Source organism: Dysidea avara, chromosome 10 (assembly GCF_963678975.1).
Source record: "Dysidea avara chromosome 10, odDysAvar1.4, whole genome shotgun sequence".
NCBI lineage: Eukaryota > Metazoa > Porifera > Demospongiae > Dictyoceratida > Dysideidae > Dysidea > Dysidea avara.
In genome coordinates this window covers 22,558,359-22,580,924 of record NC_089281.1, presented here as the reverse complement: position 1 = coordinate 22,580,924, position 22,566 = coordinate 22,558,359, and the positions used below count along the sequence as shown (strand labels likewise).

Sequence of the window (22,566 nt, the reverse complement as noted above, 5' to 3'; positions counted from 1 at the left end):
GCTGTAATCATGTTTCACTTCTTTTGTGTAGTGGTTGCCAGGAGGGATGTGGCAGCTGGTGTTTGTGGTCTACCGATGGTTCGTGTCCTTGTACTTTTTAGCATGGCTTGTGCCTTCTGGAATACATAACTCAAATGGAGGACCCAAATATTTTATTTTCCTAACCAACTGGGCATTTCTGCTCTTTAATTCCTATCTTCTGGTTTCAGCAATCTCAGTCACATTGCAGTTTTTTATTCACTATACTTATGTTAATCAGGATCTGAGTCGACACGATCTTTTTGTGAAACGTAACAATCTAAATGGCAAGGAGAAGATGGTACGAGTGCTATTAGGAGCTGATTACACTATGGAGGTAGTTTGGTATCAAAAGATACAATGGCTACTAGAGACAATAGGTCTAGAAGCAGCGATAGCCATACCAATATTGTACTGGTCAGTGGTTTACTCTAGTGGAGATGAACTGGATGGTGTAAACCTCAATACTCACTTAGTAAATGGAATTGTGGCTTTGTTTGATGTTTGGTTCTCAGGTATCATCATCAGGTTGTACCATGTTGTGTACGTTGTTGCAGTTGGAGCTACGTATTCAGTATTCTCTGGAATATACTACGCTGCTGATGGGACCAATGCAAAAGGGGAACCTTACATCTATTCATCGCTTGACTACGGAGATGAACTTGGTCAAGCCATTGTTCTTCTTGTACTTACAGTATTGGTTTTCTTGCCACTGGTGCATTTAGTAATGTTTGCCATGTATGGAATCAGATATTGGCTGGCAAAGAAGGCATGTAGACGTAAAAGAGAACACAATGATGAAACAGTAGAACAGATATGAATGTGTTTTTGTAAAGATTTAAAATCACATAGTTTTGTAAACAAAGCACAAACTATACAGTACATATATTTTAAATTATGAATGAGTTTTTCACTGGTTAAACTAGACTATTTGTCTTTTGGCAAGTAAGACCAATCAATGGATTTCTTGCCAGACTCTTGAAGCAATCGATTAGCCTCTGAGAAATGTTTACACCCAAAAAAACCTCTGTGAGCAGACAGCGGAGAAGGGTGTACTGTCTTTAAGACATGGTGTTTTTTCTATGATGTAGGATATTTCATGTGATTCTTTTGATCATCAAAGGCATATATACACTAACCTTGTCTATAGAGGAGCCTTTTTTCTGTGCGTACGAACCCCACAGCAAAAAGACCACACCATCAAGGTGATCATTGATCCATCTAATTACTGCATCTGTTAGCTTTTCCCATCCCTAAAGGTTTACAACACACACTAAGCTTTAAACACAGCAAACAAGCCAAAACATCTGCTACATGGGTAACTTTCTCTCTGCCAGTTCTAAGAAACCTCATGTTGCTGAAGACCTTCTGAGTAATTGTAGGTATTAGTTAAATAAATGAGAAACAATTTAATACTCCTTAAATAAATTACACTAACCATTAAGCATTGGTGTAGTAGCATTACTATACTTAAACTTCAGAGAGATACAAGAAGTGTTTTTCAAGATGGCTATAAAACATTTTTGTGTAATCTTGAAACTGATGCCATTTTAATTCACAAATACCTACACTTATACTTAGCACACTCAGTTAGTGAGTTCTATGCAAGTGAATTGAAGGTAATATGAACATGGTGTTAATGGCATAACATTTCAAGCTCTAGAAATATGGTATTTTTCCATCAGTTGATCTTCCATAGTGTACATGTGGGTAATGCAATAAATTAAGAAATGTATCCGTCGGCATAAATAAATCTATGGTTTGCTACTGGCAATTTTGATTTAGAAGTATGCAGGACACATGTGTACAATGCTAATTGTATGTACCTTTCCCTGATGTGAGTTTGGTTGATGAGCCCTGACCGTGAGACATGCATTGAGCAAAAGAACACCTACGTACACAAAACACACTTTCCAAATACAATAGTAAACAAGTACCCACCTTGTTTGGCCCATCCCATGAGGTATCCATGGTCTGGCATCTTGAAGCCTGCTATATCTGACACTAATTCCTTGTACATATTCACCAAGCTGTAATGAATATGGAAGGTTAACTAATTTCACAAGGCTATAGTTCTCTTTACCTTGGTGGGGCAGGGATTCCAATGGGAACACTAAAACACAAACCTGTATGTCCATAGATGCAGTGACCACCCATTGAAGACAAAAGAGCCCCACAACATTTAAACACTTTTTAGTGTTCTGTTACTAGCATCGTGTATTGATAAATTAAGATACCATCTCAGAATTGTCAAAACTGAATTATCATGTAGTTATGCCCATTGACAAACACTAAAACTTACGCACCATGGGCCTGGCCTTTTCCATGATAAGGATCCTGCCCTAGTATAACAACTTTGATCTGTCAATTGTCATCTTAATGAGAATGCACGGTCACGGTCACCTGATTACTGAACTTACGTCAGTGACGGGACATGCAATCATCCATGTGAATACATCTTTGACTACAGTATAAAAATATTACCAGCAATGATAAAGACACGAAATGTATATAATATTTACTTTATGAACAAAGCGTGGACACCTTCCTTAGGATATCAGGACATTTGTCCGCAGTTTTAATGATTTATGGATATACAAAATTGAGCAGTCTTAATGTGTCTAAAAGATTTTGTAAGCCTACACACATTTCTACATAAATTTTACGGTAACTCTAGACTGAACGTTTGTAAACAGTAGCCTTGTGCGACAATTACAAAAATGTTTCATCTACTTACCACTGTTGATATTGCAGCCAATGGGCAATTTCATATGTTTAAACAAACTGTACAGCAATTTCACACCATTTCATAGCCACTTACTTAATCATCTTCAATTAATGTGATTAAATTAACAAAAAATTAAAGTTTTTATCCTCATAAACTGTAATGTACATACCTGGAGGGTAAACAGTGTCTTTCTTGCGTTCATTCTCAACATAAGACCATAGCTATATAACCAAACACATTTTTAAAGTATTGAGGATGCAAATTGAAGTAAAACATACATAAGTGACACATTATATAAGCATCACCATGGTTATCCAGATTACTACAATACACACATACGTACTGTACGCACATGTACATTTAATCACCTCAGTAAAATAAGGCTTTTTGAACTGAGAATACAATGCTTCTACCCAACTAGCATCAAGGTCATCCACTCCAAGTTTCTTTTTCAAAAGTTTCACTTCAGCTTCACTCTTATTTTGATCTATCTGCTTTAGCTGCTCTGGTGTTACGTCAGGTGCACGTTTGGCTGGAGGTACATCGTCATCATTCGCTTTCTTCCTCTTTGTTGCCACTGCCTTGGAAGATGACGTAGGGGTAGCAAAGAAGCCAGTAATCTTTCCCTGCTTATTTGGGGTTGCTGCCTTGGAAGATGACGTAGGGGTAGCAAAGAAGCCAGTAATCTTTCCCTGCTTCTTTGGGGTTGTTGCCTTTTTTGATGTGGGCTTTTTGGGTGGCATTATTGTTGATATCCAATGGTCAACCAACTATCACAGGGAAGCAACATAACCATTGAAAACAAATGTATTGCATTACATGGTGTGTAACGGCAGAACACATTTATTTCTCATGGGTATTAATGTCAGGCCAATCCGTTCAATAGCTGCCAGGCCCATATATATGTAATATGCAAAATGGTATTCCGACAGAAATAGCTTTATAAAAGGAATTTGTAGATTACGCAGATCAAAGATGAGAAGGTGCAGCCATAAATGATCCACCCTATGTACAATGGTACACTAAAAATTCTATGGCACACGTTCCCATCCCCACCAGACATTCTTTGAGTTATATTAAAAAGTAGCCATCTGCTGTTTAATTAAAACAAGCCAGCCCTACAGTTTTTGACCACATATGGTAAAAGTATACATACATACATACATACACACAGACATTTGATGTACACATGTACATAAATATATGCACAAGCACATTCACTGTCCTTTGTAGAAACACACATTATCAGACATGAAGGCTCACACTTGACATGTACTGTACACTGTTAGGCATTTCACAATAGATCCAGTACAAAACTAATGAATGATGGGGCTCAGTACAATATGGTACTCTATATACACTTTGTTTTGTAACAGTGCTAGCCATAAAATTTGTTGACAAAATTATTAATGCAAGCATGCTTTCAAATGCTTAATGGAAGACCTTTTACATGTACACTATCCTGAACCATACGTGAAGCATAATATCTACTGAACCCCTTACTTGCTAGTTTTTTTATCGCAACTCTTGAAACTTTTGTGAAATACCAAATAAGAAATAACCAAAACTAATGTAATACTCTTTTTTTAAAATGACTGTACTGGGCATGCAGTCAGATCAACTGCTCTTTAATTTATTTACTTTCTTACGTAACATGTGTACAAACTATGAACCAAGCAGACTGCATTATTAACATGAAAATGTGTCTAGCCACATGTTTGATTTGACACAAGTGTCAAAATCATCACCCATCAACCAACGTGTACATCCAGGTACAACAGTACAACTTATGACCAATGGAGCAAAACACTGGCTTCATGTCAGGTATTACTCAAACCATCTCTTATTTCCCTAAATATACAAACTGATTTACCATTACAAGAACTTTAGTTTAGCTGTCAGATCGAAGCTTACACATTAGGTCCCTTATCTTGCTTTTATTATCCTCACTACATGAGGGAGGGAAACCATACAGTTGCAGGCATAATTGTTTAAAGTGTGCACAGATCTAGCAAATTACTGTTTACATAACAAAAATCCAACCACTGCAACTTGTACAAGGCTATGAAAAGCTTACCACGTGTATCACTGTCTCTGCGGAAGTACTAGCGCGAGTGCACGTGATCCTGTAAACACGAAGGATGGAAATGCTGGATAAAGACCTAGAGCCTCAAGTTACCGGGTTGTCCCCGAGGGAGGGGAAGGAAGGAACTAGAGTGACCATCAGAGGACAAAATTTAGGAAAGAACAGAGATGATTTAAAAAGTAACGTATAACACAGCCCGAATAAATTAGAATACACGGTGATATGGAAAAGTTGGACTCATTTCTTGACCTTAGATAATACATGTTAGTTGAAATTGGCTCCCCCTATCCCATTACAAAGAGAAAAAGTGCTGCTTGGCCTTACAATACTGTGCATAATTATATTAGACTTAAGGGTTGAAGGTTGTCCAATCAGTTAATGACTTTAAGAACAAATTGGATATGTTTTGGACAGAAATCGGATATGGACATAACGAGAGGCCAATGGCCTATTAACTTAATTGATGTTATTTTATTTTCTTGTCCATTAAATAAATAAAGGAGTCACAGTAATATGGTGAAGCTAGTGCAAGACATGGGTAAATGTTTGTTTTGAATGGGCAATTTTAAACTGTTGTGCAACTCTGTGGACCCTGCATGTAGTGCATCTGTATGGCAGTTGGTACAAACTGTTTGCATACTCAGATTTTATCCCTCCCTCTTTTCGTTTTAAATTTGTTTAGGGATAAAATTTAGTTGGGGGTGTATTAGAGTTCATTACACAAACCCATTCTATGGTGAAGTACATTTAAAATTTGTTTGCCGTATAGAAGGAAACTTTGGTGGGGGAAAACTTTGGCAAATTTGGCAATGTCCTACAAATTCGCCAATGTTTAACTTGCCAATTACTCATAGCGCCTGAGATTAGCATCTTTATCGCTAAAGGTTGAGCTTGAATTCACCAAAAGTTTATTTCACCAAATTCTGTGTATGTATAAAACATTTTGAAGTTAGTGACTAGCTAGGAAACCGCTATGTTCTTTTTACAGAATAAAGGTAAACTCTTTGCTGCTTTGAGTATGAGAAACTAATACTTCCACAACATACACTCCTACTTTATAGCTATATTGTCCATGCATACAACTATACTTACGATACTATTAGTGTTGTGTAACACACATGTACCATCAACAGTACAAAACTGAACAACCTTATACAAACACTCACTGACTAACACTTACAATGTATGTGTAGAGTGGGGGCTAGCAAAATCATAACAGTTGAACAAAAAAAATTTGAAACGCTCAGCCCAAAGTGATTCAGGGAAAAACCTGTGGGCATTCTTCTTTAGCCGCATGAAAAAATCTAAAAGCTCCACTCTGCTTTGTGTATATGCATGTCAATTCTAAATTGAGGCCCAAATCCAAGTTCCAGAAATTATTGGTCTATCTCATGTCTGGCTACCTAAAACTGTTAAGTAAAGGGTGGGTGAGTGGGCCAACCGTGGCATAATGCATGTTACATACATTTATACATCCCTTGTCACACGATGAACGTGACACATCCTTCACCACCATATTAATGTGGGAGTTTACTTTCTGTCTAATTCACTGCATACAAAGGCCAGAAAATACACTTCTGTCTATGTGGCCTACATAGTCATGAACAAACCATTCAACCAGTACTAAATCTGCTATGATTGCTAAGTAACTATGGTGGTTATTCCATCAGCGATGAGAACCATGTTGAATAAGGCTGTACATAAATCAAATGCAAATAGTTGTGTTATATAATATTACGTATTTGCATTACAAGCAAGCCACATAATATATTATCATCAGTTAATCATGTTAACTCTATTATGTAACTTGTTTTACCTGGATTCTGCAGGTGTGTTTATATGCAATGTGGATTGTACTAAAACAGCAAATTGGCAATCTCCTAACAAGATTATTTGTCATTCGGGTAATGCCGTGGGTAAAGGAGATGTTGTAGTTACAACTTATTCTGGAGGGCGTGGTTCATGCACAGTGAGGTTTACCGGAATCAGAGAAGTGATTGGTATGCAACTTGTTGTAGATGTATATGCTTTGTATAGCATGTTCTATACACATGTGTTTGTATTGATTTGTGTGTTTGCTTCAGAGACACACACAGTGGACCCCTACACTCACGTATGCAGTGAATAGCTGTTTACATGTGCCTGGCTTTTAGAAACCAAGTGTGTATGTTTGTGTGTAGTGCCTAGCAATTTATCTGTCTGATTGTATGTATATCCTGAGTCTAATGAACATTAATTTTACATTAATTTTACATTAAAAAGAACAGCCTGTTTTGAAAATACATATACTCTCGTACAGACACTAAGTCCATACAGGTAAGGTTGGTTTTCTTGTGCCATTGGGTGTGGTGGCTTATTTTAAAGGCTTTGTAAACATCAACTTATGGAGTGTAACGGCAAAGTGAAAGGGGGCATGTCAGGCTTAAATGCATCTGAAAAGTGAAACCTTGGAGCTTTGGTCAAAGAATATAAGCTACAGTATAAACAAAATTGAAGTGTTTGTGTCTATGTTACACAAGCTTTTCCACTCCCTTACATTGAGTCATTTTACAATCCACATTCCATTCAAACTAACAAGCAAAACAAAAGAGAGACAGAACAAATTATTTGGCTGATGTTTTGCACAAAAGTACATGGTTGTGTTGTGGGTTTGAATCTTTAATTCGAGGATCACATGTACTTCCCTAAGAAATCCTTGTTATTTATATCAAGATACTAAAAAGCACAAAAAATTGCAACTAAAATCAAGCATGTAGAGCACTTTTATAATATTTTTTACCGGATCTGGAAAATTACCCCATGTATTAACTAATTTGCAGAAAGCCAAACAAGTGTCTAGTTGAAGTTTCTAGAAAGTGGTAACAACAGGAAGATCTATTTGTACAATGATAATCGGGAAAATATACTATGGCTTTTAGTTAAAACAATATTAGTTCTCGTATACAGGTGAATCCATTACTGGGTACGTTTTATATTATCTGTTAGAAAGCGAACCTGCTGCCAACAAGCGTTCATATTGCTCATCTTAAAAAGAACTGAAACGAAATGAAGATTTTAAAACTTTTCTTGCTTTGGCAGCTGTTACATTACCAAGATTTTGCCACTGGCAGCAAAGCATTTCAATGCAGAAACAGGCGGTTGAATGATTTACAGAAAATTTATAATATGCATGTGTTTTTATTAATAAATTTGTTAGGCTTGCATAACAGATACCATAAGCTGAATGTGTGTGTGTTGTATTAGAGAAGGTAAATTTTTTCAGAGCTCTGTTTGTTGCTACGTACATTCTCACATTATTATTAATACTCTCAGCATTAGATTTTACACTGTATCACTACTTGTGTCATAAGATATAGTGTAAGATACTATTTGGTTTGCAATGCAATACTCCGAATGTAGCAATGGACAAGGTGTATACATGAACTGTACCTCTTTTATGTCAGACGTATCCTCATTTTTTATTATACAACACATTCATGTATATCACTTACACACTGTAGATCCATTAAAGGAATCAGACAAGTGGGTAGATGATCCTCCGATATCTGTTGAAGAAGTAGTTGGCATTGAAGAATCTCCCATGCCGGGCTACTCATCCTACCATGACTACGATCCTTTAGGTATTGCTATTGATGAAGCCAGAGTGGGCAGGAATAAGTTACCTGTAGAGCAGGTGGAATCTCTTTATCCTGATGGTATGAATTGTGTAGTGATTGCAATAAGTACACAAGTTATAAGCTGTGTAGCCAGAGAAAAACTTATAGGCTAGCCAGAACACTGATTGATATTTTGTTTACAAGGAACTTAATATATGTACCAACTTACAATTGTGAATTTCATAGACTTTTAAAATTTGTAAGTGTGTTTGCTTTTTCACTGGCAGCAGCCACAGAGCTATAGAATCACATTATTGTGTGAATTTTAATTTGGTAAATTACATCTGATTTTGCCGATCCACAAATTGTATTCCTTGTCCTGTTGTATTTAGGGTGCTTTTCATACGTTTGTTTGTAGGCAGTGGTGATATCACTTCAGAGAATTTTGTACCGGCATGGTACCTACTGGAGAAGCATCGTTTCACTAGTTTCACAGACCTAAAAGCTGGTATGGAACATTTGGAGGAAGAAGTGGAGAGACGAGCTCCAGGCACAGCCGGCTTCATCAAAAAGAAGTTGGGAGATTTCATACAGTGTTTTGACACTCTTACTGATATCTTTGTTGCTGGTTTCATGTGCGTATGTTGGGGGGGGGGTATGGTGAGAAAAAACAGCCGGACAATTGGCTAACATTTTAGCTGTTTTTTCTATATCTGTATCCCATTAGGGTCTGTGAGAAAGCTAAAGTCTGTGTCGGACACATATTTAACATTTTAAAATAAGCTTACAAAAATGTGCCAAACTGAACTCTAGTATGTATCACTTTGTGTTGTCCTTGACTATGTTTAAATGTTAATGGACTGCTGATTCAAACAGATAGTCAAAATGAAGCTGGATCTATAACAGACAAGCTAGAGCGAGTTTTACGTGGTAAGTACATGAAGAATGTTTACTGTATGACATGAAATGTTGGTGAGATAAAGTTGACACATTTGATGAATTAGTATTTCACACCTCAAATAAGTAACCTGAAAAATTAGATTATAATTTCTTCAGCATTTTTTAAGTTTGTACATCAACTTTTCTAGTCCTTTAAATTTAATATCCAGTTTGAATAATTCAATTGTGTATATATACAGATGACCACTAACCTCGTATATTGGTAATATAATCTGTGATGATATTCACTCACTTGGAAATTTTGTGCATGCATAGACCATGTGACAATACATGCATGACCTTCTAACCATGCATGCTATTGTACACCTACAAGAACATGCATGTTTCAGACATGTATAGATTTTTGCAGTTTTCCCTTGTTATGTTCTGTTACATAGATGTGACATGAATTCCACTTTGCTTGTTTGTGTTGACACGGATGTGAATATGTATTGTCTCCTCATGTGTGAGACATGTTAACACTGTGTTGTTGTTGTTATGGCTACGACTGTGTCTAATGTTTACCATCTTGTTAAATATGTGACTACTGGTAATGGTTGTAAGACAGTCATATACAACATTGGCTTCATTTTCTACTCTCCAGTGAGCAAAACATATGTCTACATACTGTGTAGCAAAACTGTTGCAAGTGCACAGTAGTGTACATATTTTTGTTTTTACAAACATGTGTAAAAATGGAAGGTTTCAACAGCAGATGCTTGTTACCAGTAGAAGGTAAATCACCAGGAAACGATTGACTAAACTTTGTAGGTGAAGTGTCCAAACTGTATTCAGGCTACCCACTTGAAGAGTACATGATGCACTCTTGGTAGAATAGAGTGTTACAGAACTTCAGGTGCAAATGTGGACCATCATGTAATTTATATGAGCGCCCATCTGAGTACTTCCAATCCAGGAAGGGGCATCTAATATGCTTTAATCAGGCATGTACACAAAGTGCTCATCAATTGCCATCCAGGCACTGATACACAATCACTGCACAGGTGACCAGATTTGTGGGAAAGGGTCTCCACACACAACTGCTTCCATCTTAGATCTAACTGGTTGCATTCATGTCACCCATGTGTGTACCTTACAATGACTGTAACACAGACCTGAACATGAAACTGACTGAGTGACTAGGTGGTGTTTTTCCAAATAAGGATTAGCTATAGTTACAGTAAATTTTCTGTAACAGGAAGTGTGGACGAAACTTGCCATTTTTAAGTCAATAGAAATATGAGTCTTCTTTATGCCTGTTTTCCTGCCAGGTGTTGATTACCACCTAACCATTGCAATGGTTTCTTTTGTGATTTCAGTGAAATTTAAGATATTATTTCTTATGGGCACACCCAACTACAAAGCTTTACCCTAACCACGTAGAATTAAAAAAATTTTTTTTTTTTTCCTTTACATTTTCGTATTATAAGTTATCCCATATTAGTACATTGTCACAGTTACTGTGTATGCACAAACACAGTTGTTCATATTGCACTGTAGTTTCTACTCATGTTTGCCAGCACACATTTCTTTTTGGTAGAAACATCAACTGAAGGAGAGAAGATATTCAACAGTGTTCTCAGTTGCAAACGGAGAGCAGACATCACAAGAAATGCACTCAGTGTTTTGCAGCGGTATCGATTCTTATTTAATCTTCCCAAAACCATTGAAATGAATATAAAAAATGTACGAATATGCGTACACACTATGATAATAGAATTACATCTCTTTCTGTTAACAAGGGTGAGTATGAAATTGTTGCTAATGATTTTGCACGGGCAAGATCATTGTTTGATGGCACAAAGGTGGAAGCATTTGAAAAGGGTATGTACATCACATATTTATTATTAGTTGAATGTTCCATTGCTGCTTACTGTAGTGTTGCATCAAGTTGAAACACAAATTGCTGATTTTAGGAAGGACTTGACAAAGAAACTGTACACATTACCTTGCACTCTAGCAGAACAGAAGAAGACCATCAAGTTAGTGAAGTGTGTAATGTAATACGTGTGTATTCAAAAACACTTGTAATGCTTGCTTTGTTTTACATAATACCAAGCACAGCAGTTCTGTGTGTGGGTTGGTTGATCTGCATTACTATACAGAGGGCTAGAAATTACATGTACCATATCATATTGCATCGAATTATGGCCCTGGGCATTTATGTCCTGGTGTTTATTTCTCACAATGTACTATGTCCCTGGAAACTAAATGGGACCAGGCTCTTATATGGTATCAGCTGTAGTTCAAGGTAGTACATTTTTTTTTTCATGGAAGTTTGTAAACATTTATAAATTGTGTACTTGCCTATTGACTGCCTAACCACAATGTATATATTGAATTTATATACTGGCCTGTATAGGTATCTATTAGAATTGGACTGTGAAGGAGACCCAGCATGGGACTGCATCACCAACATGTACATGACCATTACAAAACTGTTACAGTCTAGTAGTGATGAGTTCCAGTCATCAACCAGTGCAGGTGACTTACTGTACAGTGGCATGTAGTTTGTTATAATTGCAGCTCTTGCCTAGGTGATACTTCAGGATTTTTAAATGTTAGTGTGGAGCTGGATGAAAATAGGGGACACAACAGATCATTTAGTGATGGTTCTACAGGTACTGTGTGTAACAGCTATATGTGTATATTAGGGCTGAAACAGATAGCAATTTTTACTATCCGGATATCCTGAACAAATCTTTCTGGATATCCTATGGATAATGACATCATCACTTGCTATAAAACAATTGTATATTTTATCGTGAACATGAAGTACTTTAGAGCAGAAACAAACATAATGTTCATATGACAATAATGTGGAAGCTATGTATCATGGAAAAGAAATTATCCTGTTGGCTTCAAATTACTATCTGGGTAGTAAATTATTGTCCAGATGTCCAGATAATATGATATCTGTTTCAGCCCTAGTGTATGTATATGTGACCAAGTCTTGGAACACCAGTCTCATTGTTCATGACAGTTTATTAAATTTCACTGTTGATCAAATGATCAAGGTTGTGTGATACATCTGCTTTTGTTACTGACTGCTTTTCCCCTGGCGACTGGCAATGTCTTGTGGCCAACTGCAGATAGCTGCATGGATCTCTGGCTCTACAGCTCTATGGGGTTGAATTGTTTTAATAACCCTGTAGGCCACATACCTGTACCTTGGCGTAATGCACATTGTATCTTTCTATTTCTTTTGGAAACAACCTGTTTGACCGCCATTCAACATGAGTATCATCTAAAAACCGGACATGATACCCTGGAGGATAATTAATTATTGTTTGAAAAGTGAAATTTGGTACTTGTAATCTCAACTGTTGGCAAGATATGTTTTTTTACCCTGGAATTTTACTGGCCAGCTAGTTGTCTGTTTACATTACAGGTTGGAAAGGTGGAGACCAAAGTCGTCCTAAGAGCATATTGTTTGTAGAGGAGTTAACTGGTCTGATAAGTGAGAACCTTCCTGATCTGTGGAAACTGGGTCAGACTTATCTCAATAAAACACTGTTTCAGGTGGGTATGAACAATTGTATGTTGTATACCATGTACTGTACCTTGATTTGTGAAAAGGTACCTTTTGTACATTTTACATACCAGCAAACAAAGTGTTATAACAAATGACTCCTTGTACTAATAAGTTTCTTTTCAAAATTTTGAAAGCAATGATGTTATGAAGCTTCAAAGTTCAAAAACTGAGTTAAATTTTATGTGTGTGAAAAAGGTACCTTTTTTGCAAAACAATACTCAACTACTAATTTCATGCTATGGTGAATTTACTAATATTTTCACAGGGAGTGACATTCATGAGTGAGGAACAGCAACGTATGGCAGAGTTGTGTCCATATCATAAGAATGAATTTGAAGTGAGGATACTTGTACTATATAAGTACTCACGAACACAAAGCAATCTAAAAGTTATGCATCACCATCATCACAAGTGAACAGAAAGATACATCATTTAAGGCCATAAACTTCTTATGATGCAGTCATTTTTAAAGGGGGGGACATTACTATATTTGTTATAAAAAGCTGATGGTGTAATAATAATTAGTAGTCTGGAAAACCTGGAGTGCCAGAACAACCAGGACCAGTCAAACAGATTCTGTTGAACACTCGCTACATTGTTGTTAATCCATGACCATCATGTGCCCTGCAAGCCACTGCTTATATACTATGACCTGTTATTCCACAGTGCTGTCTTTAAAAATAATTTATGGCATGCTAGTGTTTGTATGTGATTGCAATTACGTGTTCCAGCTGGGTTATTCTTGCATTCTGTATTCCCTAATTTTTTTAAAAATGCACTGAAACAAAAAATATATATCTCACTTCCATTATACATGGCAGGGTTTCATTCTTGACAATAGTAAGTTTAATCACAGATACTTATTATTATCAAAGGCTAAAATAGGATGTACTGTTATGGCTTTACATGTAGATATAAAGATCTAATGTATGTTAGAATGACTGTAAGTTGTGCATAGCAACCAGCTCAGCTGTGTAAAGTGGCTCCTTGACATACATGTATGTATTGAGCATGCAGTAGTAGTTAGTAGTTTGGCACTGAAAAGTGACTTCTGCATATTTCATGCAAATTTTCTATTGACTGACCGACTGAATAACCAACCAACTAACCTACCAATCGACTGACATGCAGTGTCTGTTATTCATTGTGGCTAAAATGTGCCTTTTTACACAGGCATAAGCTGTCAATGCAAGTGATAGATAGATGCATAGACTTACCTTTCTTTGTCTTTTTGCTTCACAGTTTGTACTGTACTATACATAAGTGGCATTTCACCAAGGCAACTATAGAGTACTGCTGCTATTAAATTTGTGGTGAATTGGTTTGCTTATACTGCACCTTTCACAAGTTATAACTTTCTCTGTGGGTAGTGTATGTATGTAGTTATAGTTATATATCACAGAAATGTACACACACACACACACATATATATATATATTTATATGGTAAACACATAGGAGATGGTATTCAAGATAATTGCACTGTATTCCGATATGGTCCATACCACATTTTTTCCAAATGAAGCAGATTCATTACCAGAAACGAAACAGAAGGAATCTCTAGAGGATTCACTGGCTGCTTGGTTACCAGTATGTGTCAGACAGCTGAGATCATGTTTTAGCTCTTTTGTTAATCTTTCGCTGCCACAAAATGTCCTAAACTGCTGCAGCAACCTGTCAATTAGTATGAGAGGGCTGTGTGCAAAGGCTTTATTCACACATGGAACTGAAGGTTAGAAGTTGCTCAATTGTGAAGTCAAATTACACTGTAAACATAATGTAGACATTGGATTGTTGCATGAACGTGAAGACTGGAGGGTGCAGGCAGAGGACAGTGGTTGTATTACAAGTCTGGTAAGTATACAAGATGTTTGCAGTGAATTGAGTTGTCAGTACTAGTCTTTGCTGTTTTTAGCCTCTTTTGTTTGAGAATATTGTTGTTGAGGTGCTTATTACACTTAAAGAGGTGGTTATTGAAAACCTACCAGGAGAATCCAGTGTAAGTCCAGCAGTGTACTGTGTAGTTACTGTACGCATATATGTTTACAGAGTTGGGTAGGGGGATCCATGTCAAACTATTTATTTAATGTGCAGAACTCTGTCCTAGAGGGCAATTAGAATGGCACAAAATACATTTTTCAGCCTGTCAAGTGAACTTTAGAATTGTAGAATCATATAATTGCTACAAATTTTTAAAATTCTCATATGGTATGTAGCTTGTCTGGTTTACAAAGTGTTTTTTATGACACTATATGTGCTTGACAGCTTATCCCTTCAATACAAGATTCCCTAGTTTGTTTGTCAATCTTTTGTTCTAAATTAAAATTTTTTTGCAGGACTGTAACAATCAACTGAAACTAGAGTCACGTGTGTACTTCCAAGACATGCTCATGGTATATAAATACATTCATTAATTTTGTTAATGATTGTGTGTTATTCTCTCTGTTAGAAATTTGTTGACACTTTGCATTATTTAGCATTCCAGCAAGAAGAGGATCTTCACACAGAAATGATGTGTGTGTTAATTGTCTGTACTTACATAAACGTGTATAAAATAGTTGGTATAACAAAATGGCTGTTACCTCTGAAAATTTAGCTAGTATATGTCAACAAGTTTTCGTGATATCAAAAAGGAACGCATCTATCCCATTTCCCTCTCAACTTTGTCCGTATAATTAGGACAGAGGTATCAGTTGTCATCCGACTGGTTTCTGCTTGTGTTATCTGTATGGCTTTGTTTCTCATGTGTTATCCATTAGACAGTTGAAATCAGATATAGCACCTGTTTCTTTTGACTTGCCCCCACAACGGGACACATCTATGGATCAAAAGTACACACCCTTGCCGCAGGCATAGTTTTCAAATCTTATGTAGATGTAAGTGAAACTATGCTGATTCACGCAAACACTTTGAATAATTAGTCTGTTAGACATAAAGACATGGGTTCTTCAGTGATGGTATTTGTGTGAACAAATCTGCTGTCTGGCAAGTTGTTAAGAGGTACCAGTTACATGTGAAAGATCAGTCTTTTGTGGTGATGGACAATTTCAAGCAACGATTAGTTACTACATAACAACATGCTGCTGGTGTTTAATCCCATCCTGTTCTCTGTGCACGCGTGTGTGTAGTGTGTGTGTTTTGCACGTGTGTGTATGTGTGTGCGTTGACATCCAATTTTTATGCAAGTACACTGTTACGCCTACACTAAGTACGAACCTGTGTCTAAGGGAAGGCTTTGGAAATAGTGTCACCAAGCTTATGGTACAGCTTTCTGCAGCAGTGCATTTAGTTACCATATTCTATATTCACTGGTGAACTAGTATGCCATATATGCATATTTTTCATGGGTGATTAAATTTCATGGTTTAGTGGTTGACTTGTTTCCACAATATTGTGCTGTAAAGACTACACTCAAATATTTCCAGGAAATTTATAACTTTTATGGACACAATTTACCACTGTGTTCTGGTGTACAGAAGTGAAGTCTCTTTCTTAAGCCCTTACTTGGAGACTGAGCCACCATGATGCTATAGACTCCAGATATATGACATTGGTGCTATCTGAATTTGTCATCCTAGTGTAGGTTTTCCCACAAAAATGGTTATCACAAGTGTTATAATTTTTAAAGAATTCTTTGTATGTGCATACTTTTAAATGTTACATACACACACATTTTGTTGTTTTGTAGCATGAAAGCAGGGAGTAGGGATCACCTGAATGGTTCATCAGAAGCTTTAGCTGAAGAAGACTGTAGCTCTCCAAATGATGTATGTTATAGCAATGTGTATGTATTTACTGTATTACCCAGCCAGATTAAGATTACTGGATAATGTGTTGTAAACTGCTGTAATTATTGGCTTAATCTTTTGCATATGCTGATAGTCTATACTATCCTAATAGAACAATCACACAGAGTGTTGTGTGTGTATTTTGTCATACAGTGCAGGGTTGGTTAATGCAGACGAAAGTTGTTTGTGTAATCTAAGTCAAACGTTCATTTATACACTGAGTGTAGTTCAGTTGCAAGTCATACACTTATTGATAAAAACTCTAATAGAACAGTCATTTTGTGATGTCAAACATTAAGGTTCAGATGGTTGACTCTCTACTGTGAATCATTAAATTCAAGTAGTATAAAATTACAATAGAGTTATGCTACTATATCTGTATTGGTGAAATGTACTGGTATTGGTATTGGCACTATTAGCAGAAGCACATTTTGAATCATATGGACAAGGTCACTCTGTGTGTAACTCTGTACACTACCAATACAACAGGTGAAATTCAGTAACACCGTTACTATGTATATCATTAATTACATCATCCTTACACACAACAGAGATGTGCAGAATGAACCACAGCATGCGTCTCCGTATATTGTGCTAATAAGGATTTTTATAAAATTACTTTTTATAGCACATGGTAGCCATGTGTGAATTTTTTTTACTGTTTATGGAGTTGCATGCTCCCTTGTCCATAGGATTCTGCTGTTAGATCACATTGTTGTTTTGCTGTATCAGTGGGAGTGCTAATTTTTCCTTCCACTTGTTGACTAGTGTATGTGTGTTGTAATGGTGAGAAAGCATGGTACATTCTGTTAGAGTATGGTTCAATAGTGTGCAGAGACAATTATCTTGTATCATACAGTACAGTAGTACCAAGAGTTACAGTACTTGATAGTACTAAGGCCACTTATTGTTAATTTTATGTGTCAGATCAGAAAGTTGGCCTGAGCCAATGCGGGCGGGCACACCGGGAAGCTCTTTGATCATTAATCATTACAATCTACATGCACCTGACTGTTTTATACTGAATGCTGTATTAGAGTATCTCGATTCATTATTGATAAGTGAAATAGTTAGTCCCTTCCCCTGACATTAGGATGTCCCTATTATTGAAAATTACATTAATGTAGCCATAAAACAAAGTGGCCAAGGCTTTCAACAAACCAACACCTGGATAGTCACTGTAGCAGCAATTTACAACTAGACATTATACAGAGACTGAAAGTAATCATACGAAGGAGCATGTCTTAATTGTATGCATAGAAATAAAATTGTGTAAGTTTTACCAGTTTGGTCCTGCAGTATGTGGCCACTGGCCTTATTAATGAGGTGACCTTATTAATCAGTGGAATAGTGTGAAGTGGACTTTTTGGACCTGGCCACTATAACAAGGTGGCCTTTGAGGTGGCCTTTGAGGTGGCCACTAAGTTAGGCTTCACTGTACAGTGGTTGCATCATTGATTGTACTTGTTCTCCCATTTATTTTTCACCGCTAGTGTAAGGGTGCCAATTTCAACAGCTTTGCCAAAGTATAAATAAATGGATTATGTGGTGACTGCTTTATTGGAGAGTATCTTGATCTTATGCAAACGTGATCAATCGCTGTTAGTCTGTAAGATGAGTTATGTTCAGTGCTATTTCCAGCCTGTAATGCCTCAAATTTTGCTAGCATAGCACAATAATAATCACTATCGGAATTTAATAAAACAAAAAAAATAAAACCTTAAACATCTGTTTCGATTCAACACCATCATCGGTGGATTACTAGGAATTTTGTGGGATCCTTACAATAAAAGGTGACATCTCTGATAGATACTTTATTGTTATCCTGCTGTACAGTACAGTAACTACAGTAACAGTACTAACACTATTTGACATTGTGGGAAATTGTGGAACTTTTACAGTAAATTTGTTTATACCATATGCGATTCTACCAAATCACCAAAGCTTCAAGACTTATGTGAGGACGTATTATTACATAATCCCATTCTGATGCTAACTTGCAATTGGCAATTGCTCTACTAGAGTATATTGTAGTCCCACATTACTCAACTACTTTATTGCAATATTTCTATAGGACTCTAGCCTTGTTTAAAGCACAAATTGCATTACTTTGTATTGTAGGGCTTCACCCCTGTTTATTATTGGGTAGAATTGTTTGTTAACACAAATGGCTGTTACTGCACCAAAAAATGTTGAACATTGATGTAACATTGAGTGGCTCAAGTGAAATTAATAGACAGACTGAAGATAAAGACAGAAGTCTTTATCTTTGTAATATTACTATGTAAAGTTCATGGGGTGAAAGACTCTGCATGTAATGGATGAATTGTTGTATTACAGGACCAGAGATTAATGATGATACTGAGCAACTGTCAGTATGTGAAGTCTCAAGTGGTTCCCCGTTTGTTGGACTGTTTCCGTAGTCACGGATATCCTTCTAGTAAAGACGTTGAGATCGTGAGTACCTTTTGGATTAGTATCTAGTGTAGGGATGTGTGTGTTGTTGTTGTTTCTGTGAACAAGCTCACCATATTCTGTGTTTCATAACTATTAGATGGTGATTAATAGTTTGAACACGTTAGATGGGAAACTATTTAAGGCATACATGAGCAAAAAGATTGAACCAATCGAAGAAATTTTAGAAGAAGCACTAGATGTAGACTCGTTTGATTATGAAAGAAATTCAATTGTAAAAGGTACGATGAATTTGTTAGCTACTACTTACAACTTTTAAAATTATATTTTTGTTACACAGAAGTGCCAGGTTATGTTCAAGAGGTTTTGTTGAATTTAGTATTGGTTCATTGTGAGGTATAAATGTGTAACAAATAACTTTGTAATAATTTTGTATCCAATGTAGGTGTACTCCATATCACCTGGTTCAGTCCAGCGTGTCTTGTCCACCATTCTAGAGAACATCACTGATACACTATACAACAAACTTAATGAGATTGGAGAGTTCACTGAAAATGCTGCAGTACACGTATGTCAACTCGATGAGTATAAGTACACCTGCTTTATGAAAGTTTATTGCAGGCTCATGTTGAGTTAACTGCGTTTGATTCAGTTCTGCAACCTTATTTAAGTGAAGGATCATAGTAAGAAATTAAAAATATGTTTTATTTTTACTGTTTTAAATTTTTGTTAGTCGGAACTTCAAGTTGGCTAATCAAATTTTGGGAAAGGCTCCTAATTCTCATTCAGTGTAAGTGAATTAGCTACAAATAGTATTGTTTGCAGTTTGATTTAATTCATTTACTGCAGGTATGTCAAGCAGATTATTGGTAGATTCCGGAAGAAGACAGAACTGCAGTTGAAATGTTTTAGCACTACTGTATAATTTCTGTACATATAATATATTCTCAAGCTTTCGTTCATACGAATTTACGGATAATTTACTGATTTCGATTGTTAGTCAGTTTCAATTAGTGCCCACTCACAATACTGGTGTAAATCAGTTATGATGGATGTGTTGTTATGGATAGCTGCCGTCGCCATTGTCGCTGGTGTGCTAATGGTGGTGTTGCTTCTGCGCCCTGGCCAAGGTGAGTCGATTGAAAGGCCGAACTATTAAAATACAGTTAATACTTTGCATTGCATACACTGTCACAAAGTATACAAGTGTTTAATATGGTGCTGCTAGTCTGGCGAAACTATATTAAATATTTGTATTTGTGGTTTGTGCCAATGCTGATGCAACAAGATTACACATGACAAAGGCCAAATTGCAATTACAATCCTAGACTTGAGAATTGTCAGTTGGCAATTTGGGTAATCCACTTTAGAGTTCACATTGCAACCATTTTACAGGTCAGAGTTGGGCTAAATCAAGGTTCATCCCCCTGTTTATTATCTAGTAACAGCATTGTTGTGCTAGGTGTTCTCTGGTTCGGACACATTTGTCAAACCATAAATGTTTTTTTTTTGATGTGTTTCATGCAGAGACTACATTGACTTAAATCCCATAATAGCTGTTATTATTTTTCTGTATATATTTGCAAGAGCTGAGTATAAACTCTTGGTGTGACAATTTCTCATACACTGCCAGTACCTAATGCTGTTTAGTATTCACTTTGTGTGTGTTTTGAACCTGATGACAGTCCCAGATCTTGATGGAAAGGTAAGATTTTATATACAAACTAGAACCTACATGTACTGTAGAGAGGAGCTTCACTCTCAAACCCAAGACTTGCTGTGCAAACACAAATATTTATGCATTCTAATTAGCTAACACAGTGAAATCTAATCAATAGGGTGTGGGCCAAGCCTTAATAATGGTGATTGTATTGTATGTAGAGATATTTGAACATTTACTTTGATGCGATTTTTCGTCTGTTCTGGAGTTCTGTTCACTATGTTACATGGGGATTACTTTGATATTCGACTGTAAAACACTAAATGGGGTTTTCCTCTAAATTTCTAGCCATAATTTGTAATCTGTAATTATATATGAATATGTGTGTATAATACAGCTAAGAAGTCAGATGCCTCAGAACCACCAGAGGATGGTGAAAATGTTGATGACGGGCAAGCAGCAGCTGCAGCAGGTGTGAGGAGAAGAGCAAATAGAGGATTACGAGCACAACTACAAGCCTCTAGAAGAGCTCGACTGGCTAGGGATGCAGATGAAGACAATGACCATGATGGTATGTGCATACAGTAGAGTATTTATACATGTCTCTCTATAGGTACTGCTTATTTTGAATTTTTATGACATTCCATTTGTAAAAAAATAGCTCTGAATTCTATTTTAAGCTGGTATATTCCTATCAGAATTTTTTTTTACCACTTCAATTTGTGACACCAATTTTACTCTCAAATATAAACTGCTATACATTGTATGCTGTGATACTACATACACAAATTACACAATACGTACATATAGTCATACATATCCATGCAGTGTTGGTTGTGTTAATACTATTTATCAGGGGATAGTGAAGATGAAGATGACATTGGTCTTGATGATGTTACTGCACTCACTATTGGTAAAATTGGGACAAAGAAAATGCGTCGTCTCCAAGCAAAAGCTGACAAGAAAGCACTTAGGGAGGTCAGATATCCTAGTACTTGATACGTTTGCTATACAGCCTTTGTAAGACAGCAAGAAGAAGCAATGCGGGAAGACAGAAAGAGACGTGAAGCCGAACGAGAAGAGAAGAGAAAGTTACAAGAGGAAAAACAGAAGAAACAAGAAGAGTTAGAGGTACTTACAAAGTGGTATAAGTACGCTTGTCTCATGATTTTGTTATAGGCAGAAGAAGCTAAGCAACAGAAGGAGGAACAAGAAAAAAGGGAACTTGAAGAATACTTAAAATTGAAAGAAGCTTTTGTAGTTGAAGAGGAAGGGGTTAGTGCAGAAACAGAGGAAGAATCTCAAGCACTTCTTCAGCAATTTATTCAACACATAAAGGTCAGTGTATGATTGAAATTTTGTGATTATTAATTACACAGCATAATTATTACAGAATGCTAAAGTAATTCAACTAGAAGAATTAGCTGCAGAATTCAACTTGCGCACGCAAGTATGATCCAAATGAATAAATAATAAATATTACTTTTTTCTTCTTTATCAGGATGCTATTAATAGAATACAAAGCCTTCAAGAGTCTGGTGACTTAACTGGTGTGATTGATGACCGTGGAAAGTTTATTTATATATCTCCAGAGGAGTTGAGATTGATTGCACAGTTTATTAAACAGAGAGGAAGGGTCTCAATTACTGAATTAGCTAGGTCAAGCAACTCTTTAGTAAATTTGCATACTGAGACAGTGGAAGCGTGATTTATAAATTGTGTATATTTGTATCTATGTACAGGACTCCACGTTCAATAAGCCACGGACTCCCTGTGAAATATTAAATACAATTTACAATGAA

General features: G+C 36.4%; 4 protein-coding genes across 4 annotated transcripts in view; 3 read left to right on the top strand and 1 right to left on the bottom strand.

Moving 5' to 3' along the window:
* Positions 1-940, top strand: part of LOC136269008 (protein rolling stone-like) — a 3,350-nt gene extending 2,410 nt beyond the window's left edge. Inside the window, exon 3 of the mRNA XM_066064478.1 lies at positions 32-940. Coding sequence (XP_065920550.1) covers positions 32-838 — 807 coding nt within the window. The 3' untranslated portion in view covers positions 839-940. The remainder of the gene's footprint in view (positions 1-31) is intronic.
* On the bottom strand, positions 825-4,982 carry LOC136269005 (uracil-DNA glycosylase-like). Its single transcript, XM_066064475.1, has 10 exons — positions 4,824-4,982; positions 3,115-3,516; positions 2,916-2,967; positions 2,439-2,482; positions 2,325-2,379; positions 2,102-2,144; positions 1,960-2,048; positions 1,845-1,909; positions 1,158-1,271; positions 825-1,098 (listed from the first exon to the last, which is right to left on the bottom strand). Exons 2-10 carry the CDS (start codon positions 3,487-3,489, stop codon positions 946-948), a joined length of 990 nt encoding a protein of 329 aa, XP_065920547.1. The 5' UTR covers positions 3,490-3,516; positions 4,824-4,982; the 3' UTR covers positions 825-945.
* On the top strand, positions 4,827-20,103 carry LOC136269001 (exocyst complex component 2-like). Its single transcript, XM_066064469.1, has 25 exons — positions 4,827-5,011; positions 6,662-6,832; positions 8,333-8,527; positions 8,847-9,043; positions 9,280-9,358; positions 10,908-11,053; positions 11,110-11,191; positions 11,247-11,349; positions 11,730-11,851; positions 11,905-11,988; positions 12,759-12,889; positions 13,168-13,239; positions 14,360-14,633; positions 14,685-14,755; positions 14,817-14,900; positions 15,238-15,294; positions 15,351-15,415; positions 16,590-16,668; positions 19,030-19,146; positions 19,244-19,385; positions 19,445-19,500; positions 19,550-19,672; positions 19,726-19,787; positions 19,838-19,894; positions 19,954-20,103. The coding sequence occupies exons 1-25, from the start codon at positions 4,888-4,890 to the stop codon at positions 20,027-20,029; spliced, it is 2,769 nt and encodes a 922-aa protein (XP_065920541.1). The 5' UTR covers positions 4,827-4,887; the 3' UTR covers positions 20,030-20,103.
* LOC136269007 (DDRGK domain-containing protein 1-like) lies at positions 20,076-22,566 on the top strand. The gene is made up of 7 exons (XM_066064477.1): positions 20,076-20,234; positions 21,162-21,335; positions 21,621-21,742; positions 21,794-21,895; positions 21,944-22,102; positions 22,158-22,214; positions 22,266-22,566. The coding sequence occupies exons 1-7, from the start codon at positions 20,150-20,152 to the stop codon at positions 22,470-22,472; spliced, it is 906 nt and encodes a 301-aa protein (XP_065920549.1). The 5' UTR covers positions 20,076-20,149; the 3' UTR covers positions 22,473-22,566.

Excerpts from the sequence above, each read along its gene's own strand:
- LOC136269005 (XM_066064475.1), bottom strand. The coding sequence starts at position 3,489 with ATGCCACCCAAAAAGCCCACATCAAAAAAGGCAACAACCCCAAAGAAG. Across the intron at positions 2,483-2,915 it reads AGACACTGTTTACCCTCCAG|TCAAAGATGTATTCACATGG; the intron begins GTATGTACATTA and ends TTTATACTGTAG. Across the intron at positions 1,272-1,844 it reads CAAACTCACATCAGGGAAAG|GGATGGGAAAAGCTAACAGA; the intron begins GTACATACAATT and ends GTAAACCTTTAG.
- LOC136269001 (XM_066064469.1), top strand. The coding sequence starts at position 4,888 with ATGGAAATGCTGGATAAAGACCTAGAGCCTCAAGTTACCGGGTTGTCC. Across the intron at positions 15,295-15,350 it reads ACTTCCAAGACATGCTCATG|AAATTTGTTGACACTTTGCA; the intron begins GTATATAAATAC and ends TCTCTCTGTTAG. Across the intron at positions 19,895-19,953 it reads GCTCCTAATTCTCATTCAGT|GTATGTCAAGCAGATTATTG; the intron begins GTAAGTGAATTA and ends CATTTACTGCAG.
- LOC136269007 (XM_066064477.1), top strand. The coding sequence starts at position 20,150 with ATGATGGATGTGTTGTTATGGATAGCTGCCGTCGCCATTGTCGCTGGT. Across the intron at positions 22,103-22,157 it reads AATTTATTCAACACATAAAG|AATGCTAAAGTAATTCAACT; the intron begins GTCAGTGTATGA and ends TAATTATTACAG. Across the intron at positions 22,215-22,265 it reads AATTCAACTTGCGCACGCAA|GATGCTATTAATAGAATACA; the intron begins GTATGATCCAAA and ends CTTCTTTATCAG.